The following is a 26327-nucleotide window of genomic DNA, read 5'->3' as shown; positions in this document are numbered from 1 at the left end:
CAACCAAGGGTCTCCTTAAGATTAAAGATTTCAGAATAAAATCTTTTTATATCCACTCACTTATCTATCACTGTATGCTGACACAAATTGATATGTTAATCTTTGTACCGGCTTCAGTCACAGAATTATTACAACGGTGTGCAATAAACTTGCGATCTTGAAATGGCCATGTTAAAGTTAGGGACCTGGTGTATGACGACTCACAGTCATGTGCCGTTTTCAGAGAGAATTTGGTACGTCAAGATGGTGATAAAACAACAGAGACAGTCAGTCTGCTGACTGTCTCTGTTGCTCTGAAACTACATAGGTACTTGGCAGCCATGCTATTATATAGGAATATAACCAGAACCTTGCATTTAAATGAATTAAGTCCACTGTTCGAAAGAGACTCATCACAGGCGAGTTTTGCTCATTTGAGCAGATTGATTGGAATCTGGTAACAATTTGTTGTATTTATTAAGTCAGCAAGCATTTTAGTAAGCAATTATTTGTAAACATTTTCCAATCTGTGTGAGAGGAACTGCAGTTTCTACAAGGATTCCGATTGCACCTTGCAACCGAAGGTGGTTGCCCAGACGTCGAGGATGTTGCACTCTCGACCAAAACTCCAATTTTCTGGGTTAAACTCACAATCTGGAAATCAATCAGTTTATCTACTGACTTATAACTTATTATTACTTATGACTTATTGCCTCTGTGGGTTTCAGAAACTCTCAGTGTAGCTGTCGAACATCTTGGCCAAGACTTCCTTGTTACTTACTGTGGCGGAGGTTCGGTCGCTGGCTCAGCTGCAGGGGAGGTTTGGTACTGTGAGCTCAAGGGGCAGTGTCAGGGAGGTTCAACGGACAGGTGTGCATGATAAAGCTAATGAGATTTCTCCCCTTTATATAGTCAAGCTGGAGACCAGCTGGAAAGTTGGTACTGGGTGCCGAACCAGAATAACCTGCATGTGTGGAACTATAATAAACATGGGAGAAATCTGGTTTAATGAGGCTAAGGTGATTTTTAACAACAGATTGCTCTATTCTCCATACACCTTAATAGTGAAAAGTGATTTCCTGTCTTTAAAGTGCTAACCATTTAACTATTCTTTGCTTCAACTAAAATATTGGGAAGGTAAATTGGTTCAAGTGTTAGAATCTGGATTTGAGGAATAGCTACCTCCATTATTTGGAGAGTGAACCAAACGTGTGAAACTTGCTTAATTCTTAAGAAGAAAGAATGGGGCAGGGAGTTGCAGAGAACTGGACCTGAAGAATTGGAAAAAGACAGAAGAGACAAAAATAAGATGAGAGGAGAAGAAGATGGAACAGTAGGGAGAGTGCTTGAGAGACAGATGCTGGTAGTCTGTTAGCATATTAACGTCTCCATGGAGGACAGGCAGACAGGTGAAAAGGCACAAGAGAGAAGCCAAAACATTAACATCACAGACAATGATTGGCAAGGACCACGGGCTCATGCATGGCATTGTTTGGAGAACAACAACGCTGCTATAGATAATGGCCCTGCTGGTGAAAATAGAGGGGGATGAATATATTAGGGCGCTGACCTTTCTGAATGTAGCCAATAAACGATAATTCAGATTCTGTCTTTATCAGGATCCACGTAATTTGCTGATATTGTTCATCTTCGAGAAAGAAAATACCTTTTTCGAAAACATAACCTAAGAATTTTGTCCATGTTATTTTGAAAATAACACTGTTTGACTGCAGTGAACGATTGAGTGGTGCCAGTTAAAAGCACCAGAATGTCAGGTAGTTGTTTTTTATATAAATATTTCGATAAAAAACTGGCAACATGAGATCATCTACATTCTTGCTCGTCATAGAAAAGCACTTCCACCACCTGTTTACCAGAAGCTTAAACCTTTTCTTCTTTAAAAACCTTTACAAAAGTTTCTTATTCTTGAAGTAATTATTTTGCAGCTTATTCCCAGTATGGCTTGTTAAAATGTGTAAGTGTTTAAAACCTTTTGAGCTTTGACCACTGAAAACTGATGCAGGGAACCCCGCTGAAAAAGAGCTTAAATAAATTACAGCCCTCAGATAGAGCTGTAATTTATGTAATTGAGGGGCTGCATTGTCACAGTTGATTACACACACACACACACACACACACACACACACACACACACACACACACACACACACACACACACGCACACGCGCACACACACACACGGCTGGATTTGACATGCTTGAGTCCAGAGGGAATGTACCCTGAAAATCAAAAGACATTAACCAATTAACACTGATCAATAGTTTACAGCCACATAGGGATGAACCGGGAGGGATGACTTGGAGCATTGTCAATGTGGGCCTTTGGGCCAATGGTCAGGCTAGGAATGCTAGTCCTCACAGCTTTTAGCCAATCAAAATGCTGGATGAAGTCTTGACATTCTGCTGCTCTCCAATGCAAAGTACCTTTCATGCTGTAGCTAGGCAGAATAAATGGGAAAGAGGCAGAGACAGAGCAAGACCAGGAAGTGAAAGGAGGAGAAAGAAGAGAGGTGTTAAGCATAAAGCCAGAGTGGGAGAGTGTATGTGTTAGGCTGTGAAGGAAGGTGTCATAGTAGGCCACAGTGAGCAGCAGGTAATCTCACTGAGATAAGCAGTCGCATGACAGCCAACCTTTAATTCCCCATGGGAGGGGACACTGTGGAGTTGTCGCAGGGCTGGTTTCCCAATCCCCCTGAAAATTTTTTTTACATAAAGCAGTAATGGGAATAGATGGATTGAGGATGCATTTTGATGAGGTGGTTGAGGCACAAGAAGAAGACAGAGAGAGAAGCTGACAAAGGCAAGGAGTAGTACAAATGCTGCACACATACATGAATATATACACAGATCACAGCAGTACGTCGGTACTTGCGCTGCTCTGTATTCATGATGAGGAGAGCAAATATCAGCACGGGGCTCAGGATGTATGGGGATTGATGTGAAAGGCAGAGAATGAGGAAGAAAGGGGGAGTGAAAGAGAGGTGGAGATATCTAAGATATTACACCTAGCCAGGGGAGTGTTCAGTGGAGCAGGCATTATGAGAGTGTAAATTACATTCTCTCCTCCCTTTGGGCTGCTGGCTGCAGAATGAATATAAGCACCCACAGCAGTGAGTCCGCACAGACACAGACCACAGTCTCTAGCATAGTAGCATAATACAGCATTAGATTGCCATAATGTGTTTATGTTTCGTGTCACAGGAGTCTCCAATCACGTATCGATCCTACATCAGTTCTCCCGCCTCATCTTTACTGAAATTATGTCCCATATTGACACATGGCTCATTTGTTTGAATTGAGTGGAGATCAATGGTGATTCACAGGGCTTTTTAAAACATCGAGCATCAAGTTGAACAGCTTCTTAGGTGGTAGGATGGAGGAGACTGGGGAGCTTTTGCTAATTTAGATTCCCAAAACAAATTTTCTTTGGGGTTAGACCAACAATGCCGAATCAATTCAACGCAATTGTTTTTACTTTTAAAATTAGACTTAATTTAAAGATGTTATTTCAGCATTGAAGAAATTATGATCACAAAGTTCATGATTTTGATCAAATAATAAACAAATGAAACCAAAAAAATAATTTCCAGACAATGAAGTGTTCCTTTTATCACAGACACACGGAAACATTGTGTTTGTTTAATGTTTGCTTTGTGTAAAGCAATCTCTTAGAAGGAGCAGATAGACAGTTAATCCTCTTTATCTCTGCTCTTGGAGCTAATTTGTCTCCCAATGGGACCTTGAGAAAATAGAGAAGGTAGTAAGCCTACATCTTCTGCAGAACTGATTGGTCTGCTTTATGGCAAAAAGAGTGGCAGGCCCAGATGTCAAGGATGTGAGGTCGGCACCGGTTAAATAGGAGGGAAGCGACTTAATTCAAGGCTCATTACTTCTATACATTAGGCTGTGGTTAAAGGGAACAGGATTCTAATCCACCACTTCCCATGTGTCTTTCTTCCCCACCCCCCTCCCTTGATTTTGCCCTCCTTGTCTCCTCCTTTCTCTTCGTCTCTCATCCCATCAGGGCCGCTGTTCCAGAGAGAACTGTAAGTACCTGCATCCTCCTCCTCACCTAAAGACCCAGCTAGAGATCAATGGAAGAAACAACCTCATCCAACAGAAAAACATGGCCATGCTGGCCCAGCAGATGCAGCTCGCTAACGCCATGATGCCCGGCACACAGCTACAACCAGTGGTGAGTAGTCACTCACCAGACACTTTATTAGGTACACCTGTTCAACTGCCCATTAACAAAAATGTCTAATCAGCCAATCACATAGCATCAACTGAGTGCATTTTGGCATGTAGACATGGTCAAAAGTCAGTTTTCCATTAGTACCTACTCAGATCGACTTGGCACGGTTCGCCACATTTTCAGGGTTTTCCATTAGGTCATAGTGCCTGGTACCAGGTACCTTTTTTAGTACCTGCTCGCCTGAGGTTCCAAGTGATCCGAGCAGGCACCAAAATACGATGTCGTTAGACTGCATGCCACAAAATGGTTCGTCAGTGAGTCACGAAATTTAAACCACCATTTTTGGCGGTTTAAACAAGGCAATGAGGAAAATATGTCTACAAAGAACAACGCCGTGGTCCCTGAGTCAGACAAAAAGCCACAGACCGAGCAGCAGGTATATTCTTGTCCACCTTTCTACACCTCTCTACAAACCCTGGAGGTTTGTAGAGAATTCTCTGAAAAATGTCCATCCATCCATCCATCCATCCATCCATCCATCTTCATCCGCTTTATCCGAGGCCGGGTCGCGGGGGCAGCAGCCTAAGCAAAGAGGCCCAGACCTCCCTCTCCCCAGCCACCTCCTCCAGCTTATCCCGGGGAATACCAAGGCGTTCCCAGGCCAGCCGAGAGATATAATCTCTCCAGCATGTCCTGGGTCTGCCCCGGGGCCTCCTCCCGGTGGGACATGCCTGGAACACCTCACCTAGGAGGCTCCTCCTTGAATCGCTACCTTATCGTGGTGGAGGGGTTTGTGTGTCCCAGGGATCCCAAGGGCTATGTTGTCTGGGGACTTTTGCCCCCTGGTAGGGTCTCCCATGGCAAATTGGTCCTGGGTGAGGGACCAGACAAAGAGCGATTCAGAAGACCCTTATGAAAAGAATATTGAGGGAACAGTTTACCCTGGGTTACCGGGGCCCCGCCCTGGAGCCAGGCCCGGGGAGGGTGCCCGAGGGCGAGCGTCTGATGGCCGGGCCTTAGTCCATGGGGCCCGGCCGGGCACAGCCCGAAGAGGAGACATGGGCCCATCCTCCCGCAGGCCCACCACCCGCAGGAGGCGCCATAGGGGTCGGGTGCATTGTGTGCCGGGTGAAAAATGTCCACTGAGCAGCAAAATGCCTTGTTGATGCCTGAGGTCGGAGGAGAATGGACAGACTTCTTTGAGCCGATAGGAATCCAGCAGTAACTCCACTAACCACTTGCTACAGCCAAAGTACGCAGAAGAGCTTCTCTGAATGCACAACCTTTTGAACCTTGAAGTAGATGGGGTACTGCTTCAAAGTTCAAGTTTTTCCAATCTTGTGGGCAACAGAAGATTGGAAAAACTTTGCCCAGTGTGATGAATCTCAATATCTAGTGTGACCTTCAGGTAGTAAGGTCAGAATTTGGCAAAAACAACAAGAAAGCATAGATCCGTTATGCCTTCTATCAACCTTTCAAGCTGCCAGTGGTGGTGATTTAATGATGTAGCGAATAATTTCTTGGCGCCCCATCATACTAACTGAGCATCATTTAAATACCACAGCCTACCTGAATATATCTTTTTATGAGCACAGTGTACCCACCTGCTGATGCCCGCTTTAAACAGACTAAAGTGCCACAGTACTCCAATGGGCTTCAGTCACAAGATCTTAATCCAACAAAGCACTTTTCAAAACAGTCTCTGAGCAAGACCTTGTTGAATTAAAGATGTTTTAAAGGCAAAATGGGGCCTAAAGCTATTAATAATTATGTACCTAATAAAGTGGCAATTAACTGCACATTGCATATAAAACATTCTATTGAAATACACGTCTAAAAAACGAATAACCACTCTATAGCCATCCATTTTTAATATGCAAGTTGGCTTGATTTGCTGGACCTTGTCAGTGGACAGAGTACTTACGGTTACTTACCTATTAATATAACGGTTTGAACATTCCGGGCTTAATTATGGATAATTATTACAATAAATACCCATACCAATGACCATATGTCTAAAATGTTCTGTTTTCAACAGGTAAAAAATATTTAACTGCGAAATGTTAATTGAATTTAGTCATTTATAGCAGTGGGTCTAAAATGTTGCTTGATATCGGAAAAATACTCACAATTATATGAGGGTTTAAAAAAGGATAGAAGTTAGATTTTAGTGAATTAAAGGCCAGCACAAACTCTTGTTTAAATTTTCCTAAAAAGTTATATCCATTGAACTTAGCTTGACTCCATTTTTTCCTTTGGTTCAAGTTATTGTCAAGATATTGTAGACGAGACAAGACGAAGATGTGCAAGATGCAAAATCTGCAAATATAGTATAATTTAGATGTGTGTTCAGTAACTATGTGACTGAGTGTGCAAATAAGCATATTGTTCCCAGATACAGTTTGTAGTGGATTTGTGTAAGTTTTTTTGTTTTTGAGTCTTTTGATGAGTATTGTAAGGTGTTTTGTGTTTGTCAGTCCTTTGGTGGTAATGAGTTGAGGGCTCTGTTTGGCCCATATCCATTTAGATGGATTTTATGTCCACTAGTCTGAGTCAATATGGTGGTTTTAGTGAATTTTGAAACTGTGTAACTGCACACATGATGTCAGTGTGAATTTTTTATGGGACAGTAGTGACAGCTCAAATGAGACCTGACACTGTCACGAGAGCTGCGTTCCCACCATATTTGCCCAGGTTCCTGTAGAGGGCCCGAAATGTAACATCAGCATCAGCACCGCTGCCCTCTGAAAACCATTATTTCCTGTGGTTTGTACTGTGCGTGAATGGTTTGGCAAGGTGCAATGCAAACATGCTGTCTCGGAAGCTTCTGCATTGACATGACCAGTAGAAACAATGAATGATGGGAAGCAGACACACATACTCTATATGAAGACAGTGAGCAGGCACAAAAAAATTACACAGTACAGATTTGGCACAGTAGCCAGCACAATATAAACTTTGGCTCGATCGAGTGTCAGTGCAGCACATAGTGCTTACCACTTTACAGATCTTAACAAATTTATTTGACGACTTGTCATTAAAACAACAAAAAGACACAAATATTTCAGAAAGCTGTCTTGTTTTATTGGTATTTATTGAACAGCTAACAAACTGAATTCACATTTTAGACCCAAATAGTCGGCACACTGGACTTCTCTCTGAGAAGTCAGAAATGAATCAAGCATAACATACATTTTTGTTTGTCCAGCAAGTAAATAATTGAAATGTTGCGTCTTAATCTTAATTAATGACATTCTAGTTATTTTTTCAACTCTTTTGTAAAACATTACATTTGAAAATTTATGGATAACAGCAGCAATTATATTTTAACATTAGGAGCATAGTTTTGATTAGCTGATGTTTACTGGTGGAATAATCACTACAGAAACCATGATAGCAGTGATTTTGGTAATTATGCTGTGTAATTAAGATCATCTGTGACACAGACTTTATACTGGGTGTTCTGATAATTTGTTAAGCACTGTATGTGAAATAGCACAAGATTGATCAGACATGACGCTCATAAGGACCAGAATCCATGCCATTTCAGTGAGTATAGGAAAAACAGTCACACATGTAGAATACATGTGTGACACATACACAAAGTTTCCTACCACTGCTGTGAATGCACAGACCAATTTGCAATAAGCAATTTTGTGTGCTTTGTCATCTAACGGTTTATTATTGCTAAATTAACATTCATAATTATACTTGGTAATTTCCTAGGATTTGCTTAATGACAACAATAAAGACAGTGTTTATAGGTTTAGTGGTTATATAATAAATCCCAGCAGTTCCAGAATGTTCTTGCCAGTTTCACATTCAATAAAACAAATACATTCCAAATAGGACCATATTACAAAGGTATGAAGTATAAACAGTGTGTAAGGGTTATTGAAAACATTGTTTTTTTCCCGATTTTAAACCCCCCTAAAAATATTTGTAGCATTTGTCCAATGTAAACCGATCATAAGGGCAATCATATGATCAGCACTCGGGCCGATCATAGGACTGCCGGTGGGTAGGGTTGTTTGTCTGTTCAGTGTTCTTTAAATGAACTTGACAAACATGAAAGCCATGAAAAACAGTTCTGTGACTGAGTTTGAAAAAAATGTTTAGCTTAAAGAAAATTGACAGAATTAGTTAATTTGATGAAAGTTTATTCTTACTTTTCCTTTCGTTTGTACATTGCATAATATAGAAAACTAATGGATGGATGAATGGATTAAATAGGCAGTTGGGTTAGGTTCTAACTATGGATGGGTGGATGGATGGATGGATAGCCAGTCCTGGTATAAGGCAATGAAGGGAATTATTTTAAATGATTAACAGCACATCCATAAAGCCATGTAACATACACACACAAAATTGAGTTAAGATGTTGCTCTATGTATGCGCAGCATGCTCCAAGGATGTTCAAGGTGATAGCCACAGCCCCGTTCAGCCAAATGAATCCTTCCATGACCGATCCAGAAACCTTACAGAAACAATGATAACTGCCAGTCAGGCTTGAAGTAATTCCTCTGTCATCTCCACTGTTCCTTTATGTTTAAGTGAGAGCACTGGAGTGAATTTGTCTAACACTATTCAAAGGAGTTCAAAAGATGCAGTGTGCTTTGACGCACATCTGCAAGTGCACACTTAGCTGATGGCTTATCAACCCTATCTAGAAAAGAGAGGCTGAGTTGAGAGCCCCATTGGGAGGGATGGGGGTTTAAAGAAGCATAGGTCTCCCTGGAACAGCAAAGCCTTCCTTTCTGTTTATGTCATGGGGTGAGAGAAAGCAAGACGAGAGAAGAAGCAGGAAGACAAGCTGACAAAGAAGGACACAGCAGAAGAAGAAAGGGAGAAGGGAATGCAGCCGAAATAGATAAATGGGCAGGGTAAGACAGGTAGGTAAAGTGAAGGAGATAGGATGACAGCAGTGAGGAGAGATGGCTTTAGACCTCCACTACAAAGAAAAGTCAAGAAAATAGAGCATGTTCTGTGCACAGGGATCAAAGGGTAAAACCGGGTACTTACCTTTCTAAGAATCAGACTTTATTCTTCCTAACCTCACCTTGTGTTTGTAGCTCAGTCTCCTTCTTCCACCCTTAGTATCTCTACCACATTTTATTTCCCTTTTTTTCTTTTATCTGCAGCTATCCATCCTTCCTCAGTGTATGTAGGTAACCTACTTTAATTTCATGCATTGGACCATGAACACAGTGAAGTGGTTCGGGTCTGTCACAGCTGGTTGTCACTCACTCACAGTAGGAAAGGACCTGTTTAGTACAGATCCTCTTTGAAAATAAAATAAGTCAAAGCATGAAGCCACAATCCAATGACATTCCAGTGGCTGGGTGTAATTGGCCACATCTCTGTGTTTAAATATTTAGGAGCTGAAGTTATGGCTCATGTGGCAAAGTGTTTGCACTACAACAAAGAAAGGTCAAACTAGGTCAGTGCGTCTGACGTACAAATCTTAGAATATTCAAATCTGAATTTAAGCTTGTTTACAAAGAGTTTCAATATGTATTGAATGTCTTTATATAGTATGTTTCTTAGTCCATTATAACCAGTTCAGTGGCTAATTGGTAAAACCGCAATTTAGATAAATAAAGTTGTGCAATGACTGTTACGTCACATTTTACCATCATGATCATTATAATTGTAGTGGGGACTTTTCAGCAAAACTTAACTTTAGGTTTTCCACCGTTATGCAAAAAACAACAACAGCAAACATGCCCTGAAAAAGAGAGGATAACACATTTTACTGGGAATAGTGAAAACAAATACTGCTGAACTGTAATTAAGCCCTGCATGCAATTATAGATGTTTCTGTTATAGCATTTTTGTTAATTAATGCGAATATTCAATTTCATATCGATACTGAAACTTTGACGTGTTCCAAAAAAGGCCTATTAGTAAGCTTTCAAACTCTTCGCAAGATGATATCACTGCATAGTTAAAACCCCATGACCGCAAATGTTTTAGATGACATCATGCTTATTCCATCCAAACCCCAAGCTGCAAATATCTCAAACTGATATCTGAGCACCTGGAGTGAGACACATCTGCTTTTCCAGAGCACCTTATGATTGCAAACAACTCTTCAGACATTCCAGAGGGCAGTGCCGAAAGAATTATTTCTGATTTTCTGAGTCATCGCTGAGCAGTGAGGAGGTTTTAGGAAGAATGTATCAGTACAGCCCTGGCTGCCGCTCCTCTATTACTCACTGTGTCCTGTTGGCAGGGGCTCAAAAGACAATCCTTAGACTGGGGCTGAGGTCAGGATCAGGCAGGGAAAACTTTGCAGTGCATACTCCTCTCTCTGTCAAACTCCAGTACAACGCATACAGGCAGTACTTTATCTTACAGTGAAGCCTCTCTCCCCACTCACATGCTCACACAGCTTGACGTCCTTCATCAGTACTGCTAACTGTGTGATATCTGGGGTATGAAGCATGTGATTCAATCTGATCAATGGAAGAAGGTGACACCACATACTGACGCTTGCTCTGCGCGTTAGTGCAAATGAAAGACGAGCAGCCATGTTCTTTTTCCTCAGATGTAAGCCTGTTAATTATCTGTTTTTGCATCTTTCCTTCCACATCCACAATCAGAGTTCCTATTTTTTGCTTTGCTACTGATAATCTTCTGCATCATATGCTGTATATCCACCAGAGGTAATAATTATATGAGGAAGAAACAATGTGATTATATATGTAGCATCTTTATACATAGACTGTGAGAAATCATTGTGGATCAATTTTGACCAACTCTCTTATTTTGCATGTGCTCTCAGCCCATGTTTTCAGTCACACCCAGCCTTGCAACCAATGCCAATGCTGCTGCAGCAGCGGCTGCTGCATTTAACCCCTACCTTGGCCCTGTGTCGCCCGGCCTGATGCCCGCTGACATCTTGCCCAGTGCCCCCGTACTGGTCACCAGCAACCCCAGCGTTCCCATACCCGCTGCTGCTGCTGCCGCCGCTGCTGCACAGAAACTCATGAGGACAGACAGACTGGAGGTGAGGAGGAACACAAACATTTACACACATTCGCAAGAAAAAGTGGGGAAAAAATATATGAAAGCACATCGGGAGGATTTGCATAATTTTTTGTGATTCCTTTGCCGCTCGCAGATTATAAAAAACGATTGGGAGAAATACCTTTTTCACTCCTTTCTAACAGAAGCTTTTCAGATGTAGGATCTGTCTATTCAATATTAATAGTCTTGTTTGTACGTCTGTGTATCTACACCATTTCTGTTACACTAACTACATGCCATTACCAAGACAGAGTTATTTCTCAGACTTAAGCAAGAGAATGAGATGTTAATGAAAGCATCCACAAACATTACCATTGCTGACACTATCGATACGAAGGGGATAACTTTGTCTGGCACAAGCTCGGGTTATAATGTACATATGTCATTTTCAGAAAAATCTTTACTTCTTCTCGGAAAGCAATTAGTTCTTTGAAACCTGATGAGCGCCCCTCCTCCAGCTGCGTTCAGATAATCATTAATTGGACAGTAAGTCAATCTCATCCATTATGTAGCCCCACCCGAGAAACAGTGGCAGCGGAATAATGGGGAAATCGTTGGAGGCAGGCAGGAGGCGTGCAAGAATGCAGGAAGGTTACATTTAAGATGTAATGTTGGGTAGCTGGGTAATTAATGGGGGTGAGGCTGAGTAAGTCTTTGGACCAAGTGAATGAATGGACAACATGCAGAGCGACAGAACAGGTTACTGACAGGAAAGAGAGATGGAGGCGGAAGATAGGAAATCAATTTGTAGACCTGTTGTGGTCATCAGGGGAGGGGTTGGAGCAGGCAGAGACAGAGATACCAGAAACAAAGCAAAGGCCGCTGACTGAATTTTATGGAGGCGTTAGTACAAGTCATGCTGTAGAGGTTAAGGATAAGTGACTATCCTTAACCTCTAAGGATTAAAACGATTTGTCCTGCAAAAGATCGATAGCAAAGGGATATGAAATATTTATCAACCAAATCAGAAATACTCTCCTCATTCCACTGTTTTCCTTTTAGATAGAGAGGCCTGTTGGTCAACGGCATCTGTGGTGGTCAGGCTGCAGGAGACGTAGTGAGGCTGCATGTGTGGGTGAAACTTTTTGATGAGGAGATTTCATATCCTAGTTTCTTAATTTGAAAGGAACTAGGTTTGCTAAAAATATCTTAGAGAAAGGGGCCAGTCATATTTCAGTTTCCAGTGTGTGTCGTTCAAAGTAAACATAGCTGGAATTCTGTGGAGCGACACACATACCGCTCAGTTGATGTGTTACGGACTGTTTCCTTTAGGCTGTGAGAAATTCCAATTTTAGAAGACAATGCCCCAGACAGTTTTCCTGAGAAAATATGCTCCAGAAGTCTTGCTGTCTTTTCCTTACATACGGTATGCTGCAACATGTCAGCATGCATAAAGTCATATGTTGGTCACCTGCAACCATGGTGATGCAAGTAGCTCAGGGGGATAGTTAGACATCTGGTCCCGAGAACATCAAATCCTATCATTCAGTCCTCCCCTGTTTTTTTTTTCCTATGACAGCCTACATACACCTCATCACCAAAGGCTCTCACTTTCTCCTCCATCTCCATCCTTGTCTTTTTACTCTATATTCGTCAACCACGCTTACATTTCCCTTCTCTCCAAGTTTCCTCCCTCCCTCACCCGCCTCTACAATATCTGCCTGACAACAAGGCAGTCTCTCGTTTAAAAAAAAATAAGACAAGTAGCAGTAGTTACTGGTTAGCAGTGGTGGGGTGGTGTGCACGTGTAGGCATACATATCTGAGAAAGGGAGAGGTACCCACGAGAAACAAGGGACAGGCAAAGAGAGAAACGCTATCACTCACAGCAGTCAGTGAACGTAGATGATGAGCTGTCAGGACTGGAGACAGAGCAGTTTGCAGATAACTGTGCTGGTGGCCTTTTGTCTGGCAGCCGGTCCACCACAAATCAAATCCTTTATGCACGCAGACAGGGAGACTGGTAAACAGACTTAGTAAATGGCTTGTTCCATCACAGTAACTGATAGATCAATACAACGCACCATGAAATTGCATTTCTTTTGGTGGAGGATTGCATCTCGAATCCAGTTCAGACTCAACGGTCTGATGGAGCGCCGAGAGCAGAGATCTGAAGTTATTGCAAGGCTCTTTGAGTGCCTAAATTAAAAAAAAAACAGTGCTGCCTTATAATATATATACACCCACCTTTTGTGTGTGTGTGTGTGCGCGCGCGTGTGTTTGCTACTGTGTTCCAGCGGCTGACAATTACGTCAGCTACAGCCTCCCTCGAGGGTAACCAGCTTCATATTTCCCATGAGCCTCATTGAGTCTGTACGTTCAGAATGAAGAAGGCATTTTCCCAATTGTTCATGCAAGTGCTGCCCCCTTCTGTCAGACTCAGGAAGAACAAAAACAGTTCTCATTTAAATAATGGATGAATGCGGTGTGATTAATGAGTCTGTAAACGTTGGTTAGGATCTGTTCTGCTTATCAATCAACATTAATGGCCGAACCCATCATTAAGATCGGTTACCTTGTCTGATACCATCTGAAATGACAGAGCAGATGGATTGCTTTATCACGTGGACTCACCAGTAACTTTGTAACTTATGTGTGTAACTGTGTATGTGTGTTAGGTTTATGATCAAATCCTTACCATTGCCCCAGGTATGCCGGGAATATCAGAGGGGTAACTGCACGCGTGGGGAGAACGACTGTCGCTTTGCCCATCCTGCAGATAGCACCATGATCGACACCAACGACAACACAGTCACCGTGTGTATGGACTACATAAAGGGCCGCTGCTCGAGGGAGAAGTGCAAGTACTTTCACCCTCCGGCTCACCTGCAGGCCAAAATCAAAGCCGCCCAACACCAAGTCAACCAAGCTGCAGCTGCTGCAGCCATGGTAGGTATCTGTTTACATTACACCTCCAAAAGCAAATCAAACTAAGAAACATTCAAGTATTACAATCTCACAACCTGCTGTTAGCAATTAAAGCTAAATGTCATTTAATGTACATTAAAGTTTAAAATGTATAGTTTTTCCAAAAATAATTTCTTTTTTCGTTTGGAGCAGAAGCATTGCACCACAAATACTCTAATCTGGAGATAATTTTCTATGTATCGACAGCGTTGCTTGAGCCAGTACATTTTACCCTGCTTTTAACCTCAACCTTTAGTCTCCGTTGTGCCTCTGCAGCTCTGACTCAGTACTCCCTAAAATGATACAGATGTAGCTTGTGTCAATGTGTGCTTTGTTAGCAGCAGCAGTAATCGTGCTAGTATGTGACTGAGCCTCCCCTCGCCTGCTCCTCCTTGTTTTGCTGCTTTGTTAGTTTTACATTTTGCTTTTTCACAGTCGATAGATGTGTAACATTTTTTGCTGAGAAGACAATTGTGTAGACTGCGGCATATTTTGGATCTTGTTTCCGCAATGCAGCGATCGGTTTCTCTAAAGAGACAGTAAAAAGGTCGTGCTCCGCCAAGTGCTGTACAGTAGATAATATTGTGCTTCACTGAATTCAAAAATATGGGTCAGCTTTATATCAGTTAACCTTTCATTTCTGTTTATTTCAATTGATTCAGCACAATTTGAGCAGGCCTGCCATTTATCATGTCCAATCTCATCTTTTCCAAATAAAATGTAGTAACTTCCTGGGATATAAAATGGCAATTAGTATGAATATAATGGCACAATGATAATTATTACTAGAGTGTATCTATAGAATTAGACTAAATGATTGTCCTCTTTTTTTCTTTTATTACAAATAGCCAGACCTGTGACGCTTTTTCAAAGTCTTCATTGAGTATTTAGTTGTGACACATGAAACAAACTCAAACAGAGAACACAACAAGCACCTCAAGGTGTTCTCTAGCTTTATATTGTAAGGTAAAGACCCTATAATATTAGAAAGAAAACTCCAACAATAAGATAACCCTGTATGAGCAAGCACTTGGCGACAGTGGGAAGGAAAAAATCCTTTTGAAGAGGAAGAAACCTCCAGCAGAAGCAGCATCTGGGGCAGCCATCTGCTATGATCGGCTGGGGGTGATGGGACAGAGACAGGACAAAGGATTTAGTAATAAAACATTTTAAAATGTATCTACAATTTCATAATCAGTGTATGTGATACAAAAGTTTTGTTCAGATTGGCCCACCTGTTAAAGAGGACATAGGATACATACATGTACCCTAGGATCAATTTAGGAACAAACACATCTGAAGATGTCAATGATTTTTTATGGTATATTCAAATCATGTGAATGAAACAGAAAACACAGGAAGAGGAGAATCACACAAGTACTGGAAACTGCAGTCGTTTAAGACCCTTAAAACGGGCCTAGGACCAAAAGTCAAGTGACACTTTAGGAAATTAGTTTCAGTACAGTTGCCATGGTCCAGCCACCACAGGCTTTAAGAAAGCAGTGCATCTGGAGCAGAGGGCAGAATCACATTAGATAATATTTATAATCTGTTTCAAATGAATGTATTTGATCAAAGCTCATTCATTGGCTAATAATCTTTTCTGGCATAGAATTTTCGCATTCATGAAAATAAAAACTTTTTTCTGACAGCAAAGTTTGCTATGGGCTGTAATTCTTTTCAGTAACCCTAAAGCCATTAATGTGCATGCACAAGTCTTGTAATTGTTGTATATTGCATTCCAATGATTTGTTTTTGTTTGTTTTTTTGTTTTTTTTGTTTTTGTTTTTTCCTCACCAACCCACACTGCACTGCTGCCCCCATGACGCACCTTCGCTTGCTGGTTTTTGTTAATGCGCTTGAACCCCATTGGCCCATTGCCATCATGTGCTCGCTGCCTGCTAATTAAGACTCAGTCGGCTGTCAAATCAATGAAGCGACCCCTCGACGCAACTTTTGATCTGGTACTATGACCTTTCACCTTTTAGCTTGGCATGCAGCTGTGGTGTGATAGATATAGTTTGAAGCTGTGTTTAACTAACTAAATGAGAAAGCACTTAAGGGTGATGAACTGATTGTAACCTTTGGTTTGACGTTTTAAGATTAAAAACAGATTCCAATCACATTAGTGAAGAATAAGGACAGTGGCTCAAAACTGGAAATGCACTACATTTTCCAATGTCAGTTCATCACCTTAAGTGAATCTCAAAGCATGAAAATGCAAAAGTTTATTGTGGTATAAGCTATGGTAGTCTTTGCATGTCTTGGTCATTTCCCATACTGCATGCATAACTGGTAAAGAGGTGTCATGACAGTCTTAACATGGCGTATAGTTTACTATTATCATGGAGCTGACAGCGCAACTTTCCCTAACTACATCATTTCCATTGGTGGTCCAGCAATCTGTGCTTCAGCTTATATTAAGCAGCTGCTAAGTTCTCTTTACGGAAAATTCGAGTTCTCAGCAAGCAAAATATTGACTGTATCTACTGTAATATTCTAAAATCATGTAAAAAGGTTCATGACAATATCTTGAGTACTTTTATGCTTGTCGTAAGATATACGTCACACATTTTTTTGTCAGCTAGCACCTCTGTCCGCCTGCTCTGACAGAAGTAATGTAGTCCACTGCTTGCTTGCCAATATATTTGATTGCTGTTTTGATGGGCAATTTAATCTTCTAATGAATTTCTTTCTTCTCTCTGTCCTGAATGTCACTGCTACCATACTTTGATTTCCCTCACTCCCATCCTTTTGTTTTGATGTTGTCCCCTCTTCAGGGGCTCCCTCCCGTCTTGCCTCCTTTACCAAAGAGACCTGCACTTGAAAAAGCCAACGGTGCCACCACTATGTTCAATGCTGGTGTATTCCCGTACCAACAGGCCCTGGCCAACATGCAGTTTCAGCAGCAGGCTGCCTTCATACCATCAGGTAAGGTCCGAGTCTTCTTTAACTGGTGTTTGTGGCAGTTATCCTATTCACATTCCACACTCCTTTGATTATGGTTTGGTATCTGCACTGTCTGGCTGAATGTGTGAAATGATGGGGGAAAAACTTGCACAGTGTTATTTGCACATATATGTACTGCATGGTCATAACTTTGGTGTCACAAGTGGGAAGATAATAGTCAAAAGGTTTATTTTTTTTTCATTTATAGGCAGGCAGGCAGTGCTAGGATGTCTTCACACCTATATTTGTTTTCTCTGGCCCGAGTCAGTTCATGAGTTTGTAAACTTGTAGCTTTTCCCGGTGGTTTGGTTTGTTTTCACACACGGAGAAATCCAAGTGAACCAAAACGTTTCACTATAAACCACGTGAAAATATTCTGGCTGCTTATTGGCCAGATGAGTCTGGGGCTGGACAAACAACAGTAAATACAGGAAGAAGGTGCTGCATTCTAGACTAGTGGAGAGTTTATATTCATTTCACGGTTAGTTGTTTGCCTGCACAGACTTTGGCACATTTATAGTACCTTGCTGCATTCAGAATACAAAGCATACATGGTAACGGGAACTTTTTGAGCTCAAACTTGGAACGCAGTTGGGTCGGATCATGTTCACATGAAAAACGAACTGCTCTGGAGTCCATTTGGAACCAAAGGGTCTTGGTGCGATTGTTTTACACCCGAGTCCAATTACTGTTTTCCCATCTGTCCAAATGATCGCACTGAGGGAAAAAACAAACCAGAGTTTAAATGAACTAAGCACTGCAGGTGTGAAAACACCCTTAGTATTACATATAAACCATGCTCAAAAGATCATTCTAATAAACAGGAAGCAGTAATTTTGAATAAGATGCAACTGAGATAAATAAATCAAAGTTTTTATTTATTAAAATGTTCATTAAGTTGAACATTTGATGTTACATTTACATGGGAAATATACATTTAATTAAATTAGTTACAAATCAACATTTTGGGCTCAAAATGTTTTGTGTGGTATAAAAACATAAACATAAACAGATATGACTTTAATTGAACTGAAATTCTGAAAAATGGGGCAAGACAATCCACGACTGCTGGAACATGAGGGGCACTTCTTCACTCTCTGCCAGTTTAAATTATACCCAAGGTGTACACTACATGTGCATGCACAAAATGCACACACACACAGACAGCTTTTTTAAATGTTCTTCTTTGGGCACTGCATAGTCATCGTTAACTGTGCCCCATATTCTCCTGTGACAGCCTAAGAATAGCCTGCCATCGATTCCCATCTGTGAGACATTCAGATCCTCAGATCTTCATATGTCCCACTCTATTGGACTGTCAGATCACTACAGCTACACTGTTTGAGGGCTTAAAAAGCAAGCCATTCAAACCTGTCACCGTACAAACAGCTGCCATGGCCCTGACAGGAAAATTGGGGTAGTGGTAGCGTTTAATTTGCCCTTCAGTTTAATGGATAAGTTGAACAGTAAACTGGGGTTGGCCAGCAAGTTTTGTTTTCTTTTCAGTTTTTCCCACCTCTTCCCACTCAGACCTTTCATGCATATGTTTTCTTAAATATGCAGTATGTGCAGTTACAGCAACTGCAAGCCATGAAAGTAATAATAACCAATGCTGTCATATAATAAGCTGTGGCCACTCTATGAAAGAGTTCACATGTTTACATCCAGAATGAATCCAATATTGTCTGACTTTGTAACACTTGTAATGCATTTTGCTGATTTCTTCTCCCCCCTATTCACTCCACTCCCTGTTGCAATGCATGATGGGCAGGCTCGATATTGTGCATGACACCTGCAACAAGTGTTGGTAGGTGCCAGCTTTCCTTATTGATGATCTTTGAACCCATTGTAGTCACTCTCATTTAACTCACCACATAAAGTGAGCACAGTTGTTTTTTTTTAATTTAGACTTTGAAATGTACTCAAAATGATATTCAGTGTCTTTTCAACACAGGCTATTCAAATGTAAACTGCAAATTTTGATTGTGAGCATACTTGTGTAATTTCAATTGGAAATGATGTGCTTTACTATTCTGTACTGTAGACCTTTTTGCTTCACCACAGATCTGTCTGTCACCTAATGCTTGTTGCAGTTCAAAATCCCCTGACCCCTGCTTTGTTTAACTTACATTTCAAGCTCTTTAACCTCTTGAGCGCCTCATTATACTGTCTGGTTATAAATGCCATATAAACATGAGGATTTATCAGTGGTAGCAGAAGAAAGGATAGAGATGTTGTGTGAAGTTTATGCAATCCTGATTGTACTGTAATTTTTGCAAAACCTAGTGAAGTCTCTTATTCAGTTTTGAATGCTCCCCGCCAAGAAAATAACACGCTGCCTCCTGATATGATATGCTCGTCCAATTTTCAATTAGCCGCTATTTAAATAATTTCCCTGACGTTTCTTTTCTTTTTCCACAGCAGGTGAGTTGCTATGAGTTTACGCAAATTGCTGGGATGTTTGTAGATAAAACGTTAAAGATTGCTAGAAAGCAGACAATAAATCTGAAGCTGTTTAGATCTCATGTTTATCAGCATTCTATACACAGACATACAAATGAAGTGTCAAGCATTAAAAGCTTTAAATCTGCTCTGGTTCAACTGCCTGTGTGATCTTTCCCCCTCCAAGTACCCATGATGCACGGTGCTACCCCAGCCACTGTGTCTGCAGCCACCACATCTGCCACAAGTGTTCCCTTTGCAACAGCAACAGCCAATCAGGTTTGCTCCTCTCCTGCCTTCTTTCACAGTCTTTCACCTCTGCTATCACCTCTGACTTTTTCTCCTCTAATCGTACGATTTCAATGTGAATGAAATGAAAAGTGCATGAGTGGTGCACAAGGATCACCTCTGGTCTTTGCTAGTTATTTCTAAATATCTCAATTTGTGATTATAGACATGATCGCTATGCTTATGCTTGTTAGCGGTTGTGGTTCCAGTGTGTTTTGTCCTCATTGCGGTAGACCCTTCTGTTTATTTCCCTCTGTCTTCCCATTCCCCCCTCCTCCCCTATTTGTCTTTTCTCCTCCCAATCAGATTCCAATAATATCTGCAGACCATCTGACTAGTCACAAGTATGTGACCCAGATGTAGAAGTCTCAGAACAGTATGTACTGCACCTCCAGCACCTCACACAATGCATTCGAACAATAAATCTTTTTTCTCTGAAAAAGACCTCCAAACCTCCGATGTGACAGAGTTACAAAAGCTTTTTTTTGTTTGTTTTTTGGGGGAGTTGTGGGAGAAATGTTTTTTTACAAAATAAAATTGTTCACTTACTTGGTAGCAGTTAGAAGAGAAGATTACGTCTCCGCTCATATTTGAACGTTAGAGATGAAGCTGGAGTCAGGAGCTGCTTAACTTAGCTTAGAATAATCAACAGAAACACAGCAAAACAGGTAGAATTAAAAAAAACTAAATGAAATATAAATAAATAAATATATTAAAAGCTGCCAAGTAGAGCGTCTAGTGCTTATCTGTTTACATTCCCTCCCTGCATGTTGAAATTTATACAGTAATGTTTGCCAATATTTAAAGTTGTGATTCTAAATAGTTGCTGGAAACATTAACTAGCTTGTAAGCTGCCAGCAGCTACAACATGCCAGGAATAGCAAATAAGCTTCCACACTATCAAACAGCACAAGCCAACAGAGATGAATTAATATCCTGTTTGTCTTGTATGACTTGGCCACTGTGGAAGTTTTCTACAGTGATCCATCAGATTTTCTTGCGCTCCTGATTCCCCGCTGATGAGATTTACGATATGATAGTCATCATACAGCTGAACTAGATCAAATTAATTTCAGCCGCTCAGTGTTTGCATACTTTTACATATTTTTTTAAGATCAAAAATCTTTTGTTTTTAATACAGCTGTGAATATCTCAGCTCTTTAAGCGTTTTAGTAAAGTAGAACATAAACAATGTATTATAGAATTGATTGATATAACCTGTGTCGATATAAAGCTCTAAAAATAGTTAATAAAATATATGAAATAATAAAATACTAATAATGTTGATGACAGATAAGTAACATCAAAAATGTCAAATATCACATCTTGTTCTAAAGCAGCTTGTGCTTCTAAGAAATATGTTCATATTGGACAATTGTGCAGCTAATGGGTTCTAATATTCAGTAACAGTGCATGAAATAGTCTGCCTCCCCTCAGAGATCTTCATTTAACCTTTTTGTTTGCCTTGATTTTCGCTAACTATAACTTCGTACATTATTGTACAAAAGTTTCGAGCCACCCCTCATTCATTAGATTTTGTTTTCAAGGAGTTTGACACTTCAGCTGATCCATCATAAATGGATCTGCTGAATTGTTTTCAAGAAGCTGTTATAAAGTAAATTTGAATTTTTGATTCAAATCATCATCAATATGCAAAGAGGAGGTCAGAAGACAAGTACAGCAGTGAGCATCTACGGACCTGTAAAACAGTGTTGAGGCTCTGTCAAAGTTTAGAGGTGTATTTCAGCCTGTGGTGTTGGAGAACATAACTGGTGAAATTATCATCGTTTTGATCCACCGTGCAACACCATCCGCCTCACTTTTCAGCAGGGCAGTGATCGCAAACACACTGCAGTAACAACAGATAGAAAAACAAGTGGAACATTTTCCAGTTATTCAGTGGTTTTCCAAAGCCTGGATCACATTATTGTCCTTCAGGAATCTTGTACAACTACTCCTGAACACTACTTTATTATGTGTTTTTATCTATTGTACAGTGTCCTTGGGTGTCTTGAAAGGCGCTTTATAAATAAAATTTATTATTATTATTATTATTATTATTATTATTATTATTATTACTTGAAGAAACTGCAAGTAAGCTTCCCTTAGAGCGTTGAAGAATAAAGGTGGTCATACCAAGTATTGACTTTCAAGGTTGTTAAAATGATAAATTATCAGTTTTTGCCTTACATGCTGTATTTCTATATATGATTGCACATTAAAAAAATCAGTGCTTTATATGTATATATAAACAAATAAATAAAACAAATGAGTGGTTCAAGTACAGTTTGTAATTCACAGTTACTATGGAAACCATACATTCATTTGTTTTAGACAGAAATTTTAGAAAGAAACTTTGAGGCTTATTATCAGCATTCTTGTCTGATTGAACTCTAAGTCAGCAGTAAACTCACTAGCTTTGCTTCGCCATTTTGCCGTTGCTCACAACTGACCTCCTGTACTTCACGCACTTCTTTTCAGATGGAGCTGGAGCGTGCTGGTGTCAAGTCCAAGATTAGTGGTCACCCTCCATGCTCGTAACATCAGGAGCGAAACGGAGGACCGAACTGGTTTGGAATAAATCTGCATGTTAACATAGGAGGCACAGTTTGTTAGAAGCGTTTTCATGTGTACTTCATGCACACTATTACACAACAAGAGAAAAGAACAACATCGCATCAAAGACTGCCTTGCGTTCTGTAGAGGCAACTGACCTTTATTCACCAGACACACTTTGAATGTTAACATAAGGTAAATGTGTGGAGCAGTCGCTGAACAGGTCGACTGAATCGGTACGTCTGTTGACCAAGAATCATGACTTACGTTGTGTGTGTTTATTCATCGGTTGTTGGTCTTTTGTTTACACAAAGGTGCACCTTGTATTTCATTTGAGGAAAAACGAAATAATCTGACTGAATCACATATGCATGCACGATGATTTTGTTAATGATTTGATTTTGTTAAACCTGATATAAGGGAAATTACATGAGTGCACTCAGAGGCAAAATAGCAACTGAATGTCTGTGAGGTGTCTTTCAAACCTTTGTAGCCTACCTTTCTATCTCTTAAGCACATGTCTTTAATGTTGCAGGCATCCCTGTAAAGTGCCATACATCTCAAACTACATGAATGGTATAGAAACAGTGTTACAAAGTGTTGCAACTCAACGACTCCCTTTAATACGTCTCTTTTCTCTTTTGGACAGCATGAAGTGTCCAATGTCATAGCCCGTCATTGTCCGTGATTCCCTAAGAGCACCATCGCCCCATTGATTAGATGACCGTCCCCGGATCGTGTGCTTTACATAAATCTTCTACTGATTAGCTTTTAATTTTATTTTCTTCAACTTTGTTGTTGATGTCAGTTGTTTAGACGTGAAATGACTTGACTCGTAATCCGAGCTCTGTGCGGCCATTAAGTCTGTTGACTCTAAACGTCAGACGAGTAGACTGTGAGATCTCAGCCTGGGTGAGAGACCAAAGAAGCTCTCTCAGCGATGAAACTGTTATCATGACACCACAGGGTCAGGATCAGATGATGTCCACGCTGCTGTGAGACAGAAGTCAAAATCGACAGTGCGACTGGCAAATACGCGACCTGTACGACCCGATTTTGTTTTTCATTGGTATCGTTATTCATATTTTAAGACAGGTTAAAGTAAATTCAGTGTAGTGTATATAAAGTCAGACATATTTAAGAGTATTTGTTCTTATGTCTACCTGAGAACTGTTTTTCAGATAGTCAGCCAAAGTCTTTTCGTGTCACTGTTGTTAGGTGTTGTGGATAGACTAGTGGGGCTAAATTCTTAAAAATATGTAGCCCAAAGAAGGATCGAGTGTTTGGAGTAGATCTCTAGAACTCTTTATGTTATTTTATTTTTTAATATTCTGGGTGTTTTTTCAGGCATAGTCAATTGGTGGATAGTACAGGGAAAGTGGCAAGAATATAAACGATTGTATAACTCATCCAAAGCCTTAGAATGTATTATCGGGTCAGCACAATGCAACATGCCATTTTGAACCATCCAGTTGCCTAATCCACGCCATATTAACACACAGAGAGAGCACTATGTAACTGTCACTTTTTTTTGTCTGTGTTTTCTTAACTCTCTTGCGGTTTTCTTTGTTAGACAACAACAATTGTTTTATTGTTTTGTTTGGATGATTTTTTTGATATTAGTTCAGATTTTCAGTTTGGCTTATTATATTTATCTTTCTTATAATGAATATAAGGTTCAGTGTGTGTGTTTGCGTGTTCCTCATGCACAGTTCCCTAAAATTCCATGTAATGTTAATTTTCGTATGATTACAATTGTAAACTCAATATTTTCTATGTTATGCATATTGTTGAACTGTATGCATATTGTTCATTTCGCTAGTCTTTTTGTTTTGTCTTCTTTGAACAAAGATGTTTTATATGAGTATCTAACAGTAATGAAATAATAGAACAGAGAGGCCCAGGTTGTCGCTGTGGCAACCGTCGCCAATAAACGAGTAATATTTTAATGATTGTAAGGTTTGTAACTAGTCATATAAGAAAAAAAAAAGACTATTATAAAAATCTAGTTCTTAGATGTTTAGAGTAAAGATGTTATTTTCTACTGTATCCATTTCAAATAGTAACTATTGTTTTAATGTTTTTACTCTCCCTGGAAATTGGGCCATGTTGGAAAACAAGCTGCATATTTGATCACTTTTGGGGGCGTTGCTGGCGGGGTCAGGTGAATGTGGCGAGTAGGAAACCGAGTCTGAACTCTCGTTTCTTACCCAGCCATCTGCAAACAACAAGGGTGGGGTGGGGAATCTTGAGGTGATAATGGTTGACTTTTTTGCACTTCTGTACATAGTCAAAAAAGAAAGAATCATGTATATTGAGATCTTATTTTGAATAAAAAAAATAATGTCTATCAAGACAAGGAATTTTGCTAGGATAACAAAAAAAAATCTTATGAAAGGCTGAACAAAATTGCTTGCATCAAAAGGGCACCGAGTTCTCACTCTCCTACCCCTTTCAGAAAAGGCCAAGTGTTGCTCTTCTTTTTTGTCAGCAGCTTGTAGTTTGCCAGGTAACCTTCCGGAGGAGGCGTCCACTACCCTCCAGGGTAAGGGCCTGACTGGGTTTGTCTGGTCCCCCAACCCGCCTGTACTGCACAGGTGTGTGTCATGGCCACGCCCGCCCAGGCCCAACCAATCACAACACGTCCTGTCTCTTTACTGTACTCAGAGAGGAATGCATGTTAAAGGAAATACATATACAGTTTAAAAAAAGAAATCACAACACAGTACTATTGATTAAGAAAACATTTACACAGAAAGATGTATTTACAGTATACAATATTCTATCAATGTAATGGAATAAAATATATATTAAAAAATATAAAAATAGAATAGTGGTTTATTTAAAAAAAAAAGATTCCTGAGAATATACTCACTAAAGTTTCACCACTTGGAGAGTTAAAATACATGCAACACAAACACCATAGCTATAAGTATGTTCTTTATGTTTATGTAAGCTGTGCTTCTAGTAGATGAAACTGACCGAACCCGATCGTAGTTCAACATCAGGTCAGAATTTAAGAATAACTGCAGAATGATATACTGCTTCGTAGTTTGGTTATTAACCAGTTAGTTTGAAATTTTGTCCTGATCATCTTAGTCACCTCTCATCTTCTACAAGCACGCATGCTTACATTTATGATATAATGTAAACTGAACTTTTTTTGGTTTGTCGTTTGTTTTCTCTGCTTGTAGTGCTAAGATGATGTATTCTGTCTTCTGCTGCAGTTTGTTTCTGCTTGTTTTACTGTTCCGGGCCCCCTGAAAGGATGCGTCATGTTTGCATACCAGCCACCTCGTCTGGAAAGCGTGTGTAGAGAAAACTACTGATTGCAACAGTCTAAAGCCATAAAATCCAATCATCTGAATGAAATATGAGAAAAATTATAAAGAGTTGGGGTGTGGTATGTTCTGGATCTCACAGGATTGTGTTTGCCTTGGTTTTGATTAACTATAGCATCATGCAATAATTCCAGTCATGGAGGTAGTTAGTATAGCTTGTGGTGTGCTGTGCCAACACTGATGGATGTGTGGAGTTAAGAGAAAAGTACGTGACCCATTTTATTCACGGGGCCTGCATTGCTATATTTGATTCTTGCTGTTATGAATAAAAAAAATGTAATAAAAATTTACAAATGAACTCAAGTAAAGGAGAATTTGTTTAAAATGTCTCGTTTCATTTGAGCTCAAGGTTGGGATGTTCTGGGTAATTTAAGGGAACACAAATTACAATGCTAGAGCTCGTTTCTGTGCACAACAAGCAGCGAGCGGCTGTCCTGGCTGTGTGTAGCACAAGCGTTAAATGAAGCTTAACGCAACATATTCATCTTTGTTTTTGTATTAAACCAGGGATGTCGAACTTATTTTACATTGTTGGCCACGTACAGGCCACTTTGACCTTTGTGAGCCACACCAGTGAAACCTCCCTTTCTGTCATTGTTAAGAAGTTTAACCGCACACT

At 40.2% G+C, this 26327-nt stretch overlaps 1 protein-coding gene across 8 annotated transcripts in view; it reads left to right on the top strand.

Moving 5' to 3' along the window:
• LOC113036528 (muscleblind-like protein 1) overlaps window positions 1-26011 on the top strand; it is a 67194-nt gene extending 41183 nt beyond the window's left edge. For 3 of the 8 annotated variants that reach the window (XM_026192931.1, XM_026192930.1, XM_026192934.1), the window contains exons 3-11: window positions 4024-4194; window positions 10982-11206; window positions 13875-14114; window positions 16043-16096; window positions 16913-17063; window positions 18853-18888; window positions 19711-19802; window positions 20118-20187; window positions 22293-26011. In XM_026192931.1, coding sequence (XP_026048716.1) covers window positions 4024-4194; window positions 10982-11206; window positions 13875-14114; window positions 16043-16096; window positions 16913-17063; window positions 18853-18888; window positions 19711-19802; window positions 20118-20174 — 1026 coding nt within the window. In that variant the 3' untranslated portion in view covers window positions 20175-20187; window positions 22293-26011. The remainder of the gene's footprint in view (window positions 1-4023; window positions 4195-10981; window positions 11207-13874; window positions 14115-16042; window positions 16097-16912; window positions 17064-18852; window positions 18889-19710; window positions 19803-20117; window positions 20188-22292) is intronic. The other 5 variants (XM_026192932.1, XM_026192936.1, XM_026192935.1 and 2 more) reach the window with 5 other exon arrangements.
• Window positions 26012-26327: the final 316 nt, after the last annotated feature.

Source organism: Astatotilapia calliptera, chromosome 14 (genome assembly GCF_900246225.1).
Source record: "Astatotilapia calliptera chromosome 14, fAstCal1.2, whole genome shotgun sequence".
Taxonomy (NCBI): domain Eukaryota; kingdom Metazoa; phylum Chordata; class Actinopteri; order Cichliformes; family Cichlidae; genus Astatotilapia; species Astatotilapia calliptera.
This window is presented reverse-complemented; position numbering and strand designations above follow the sequence as displayed.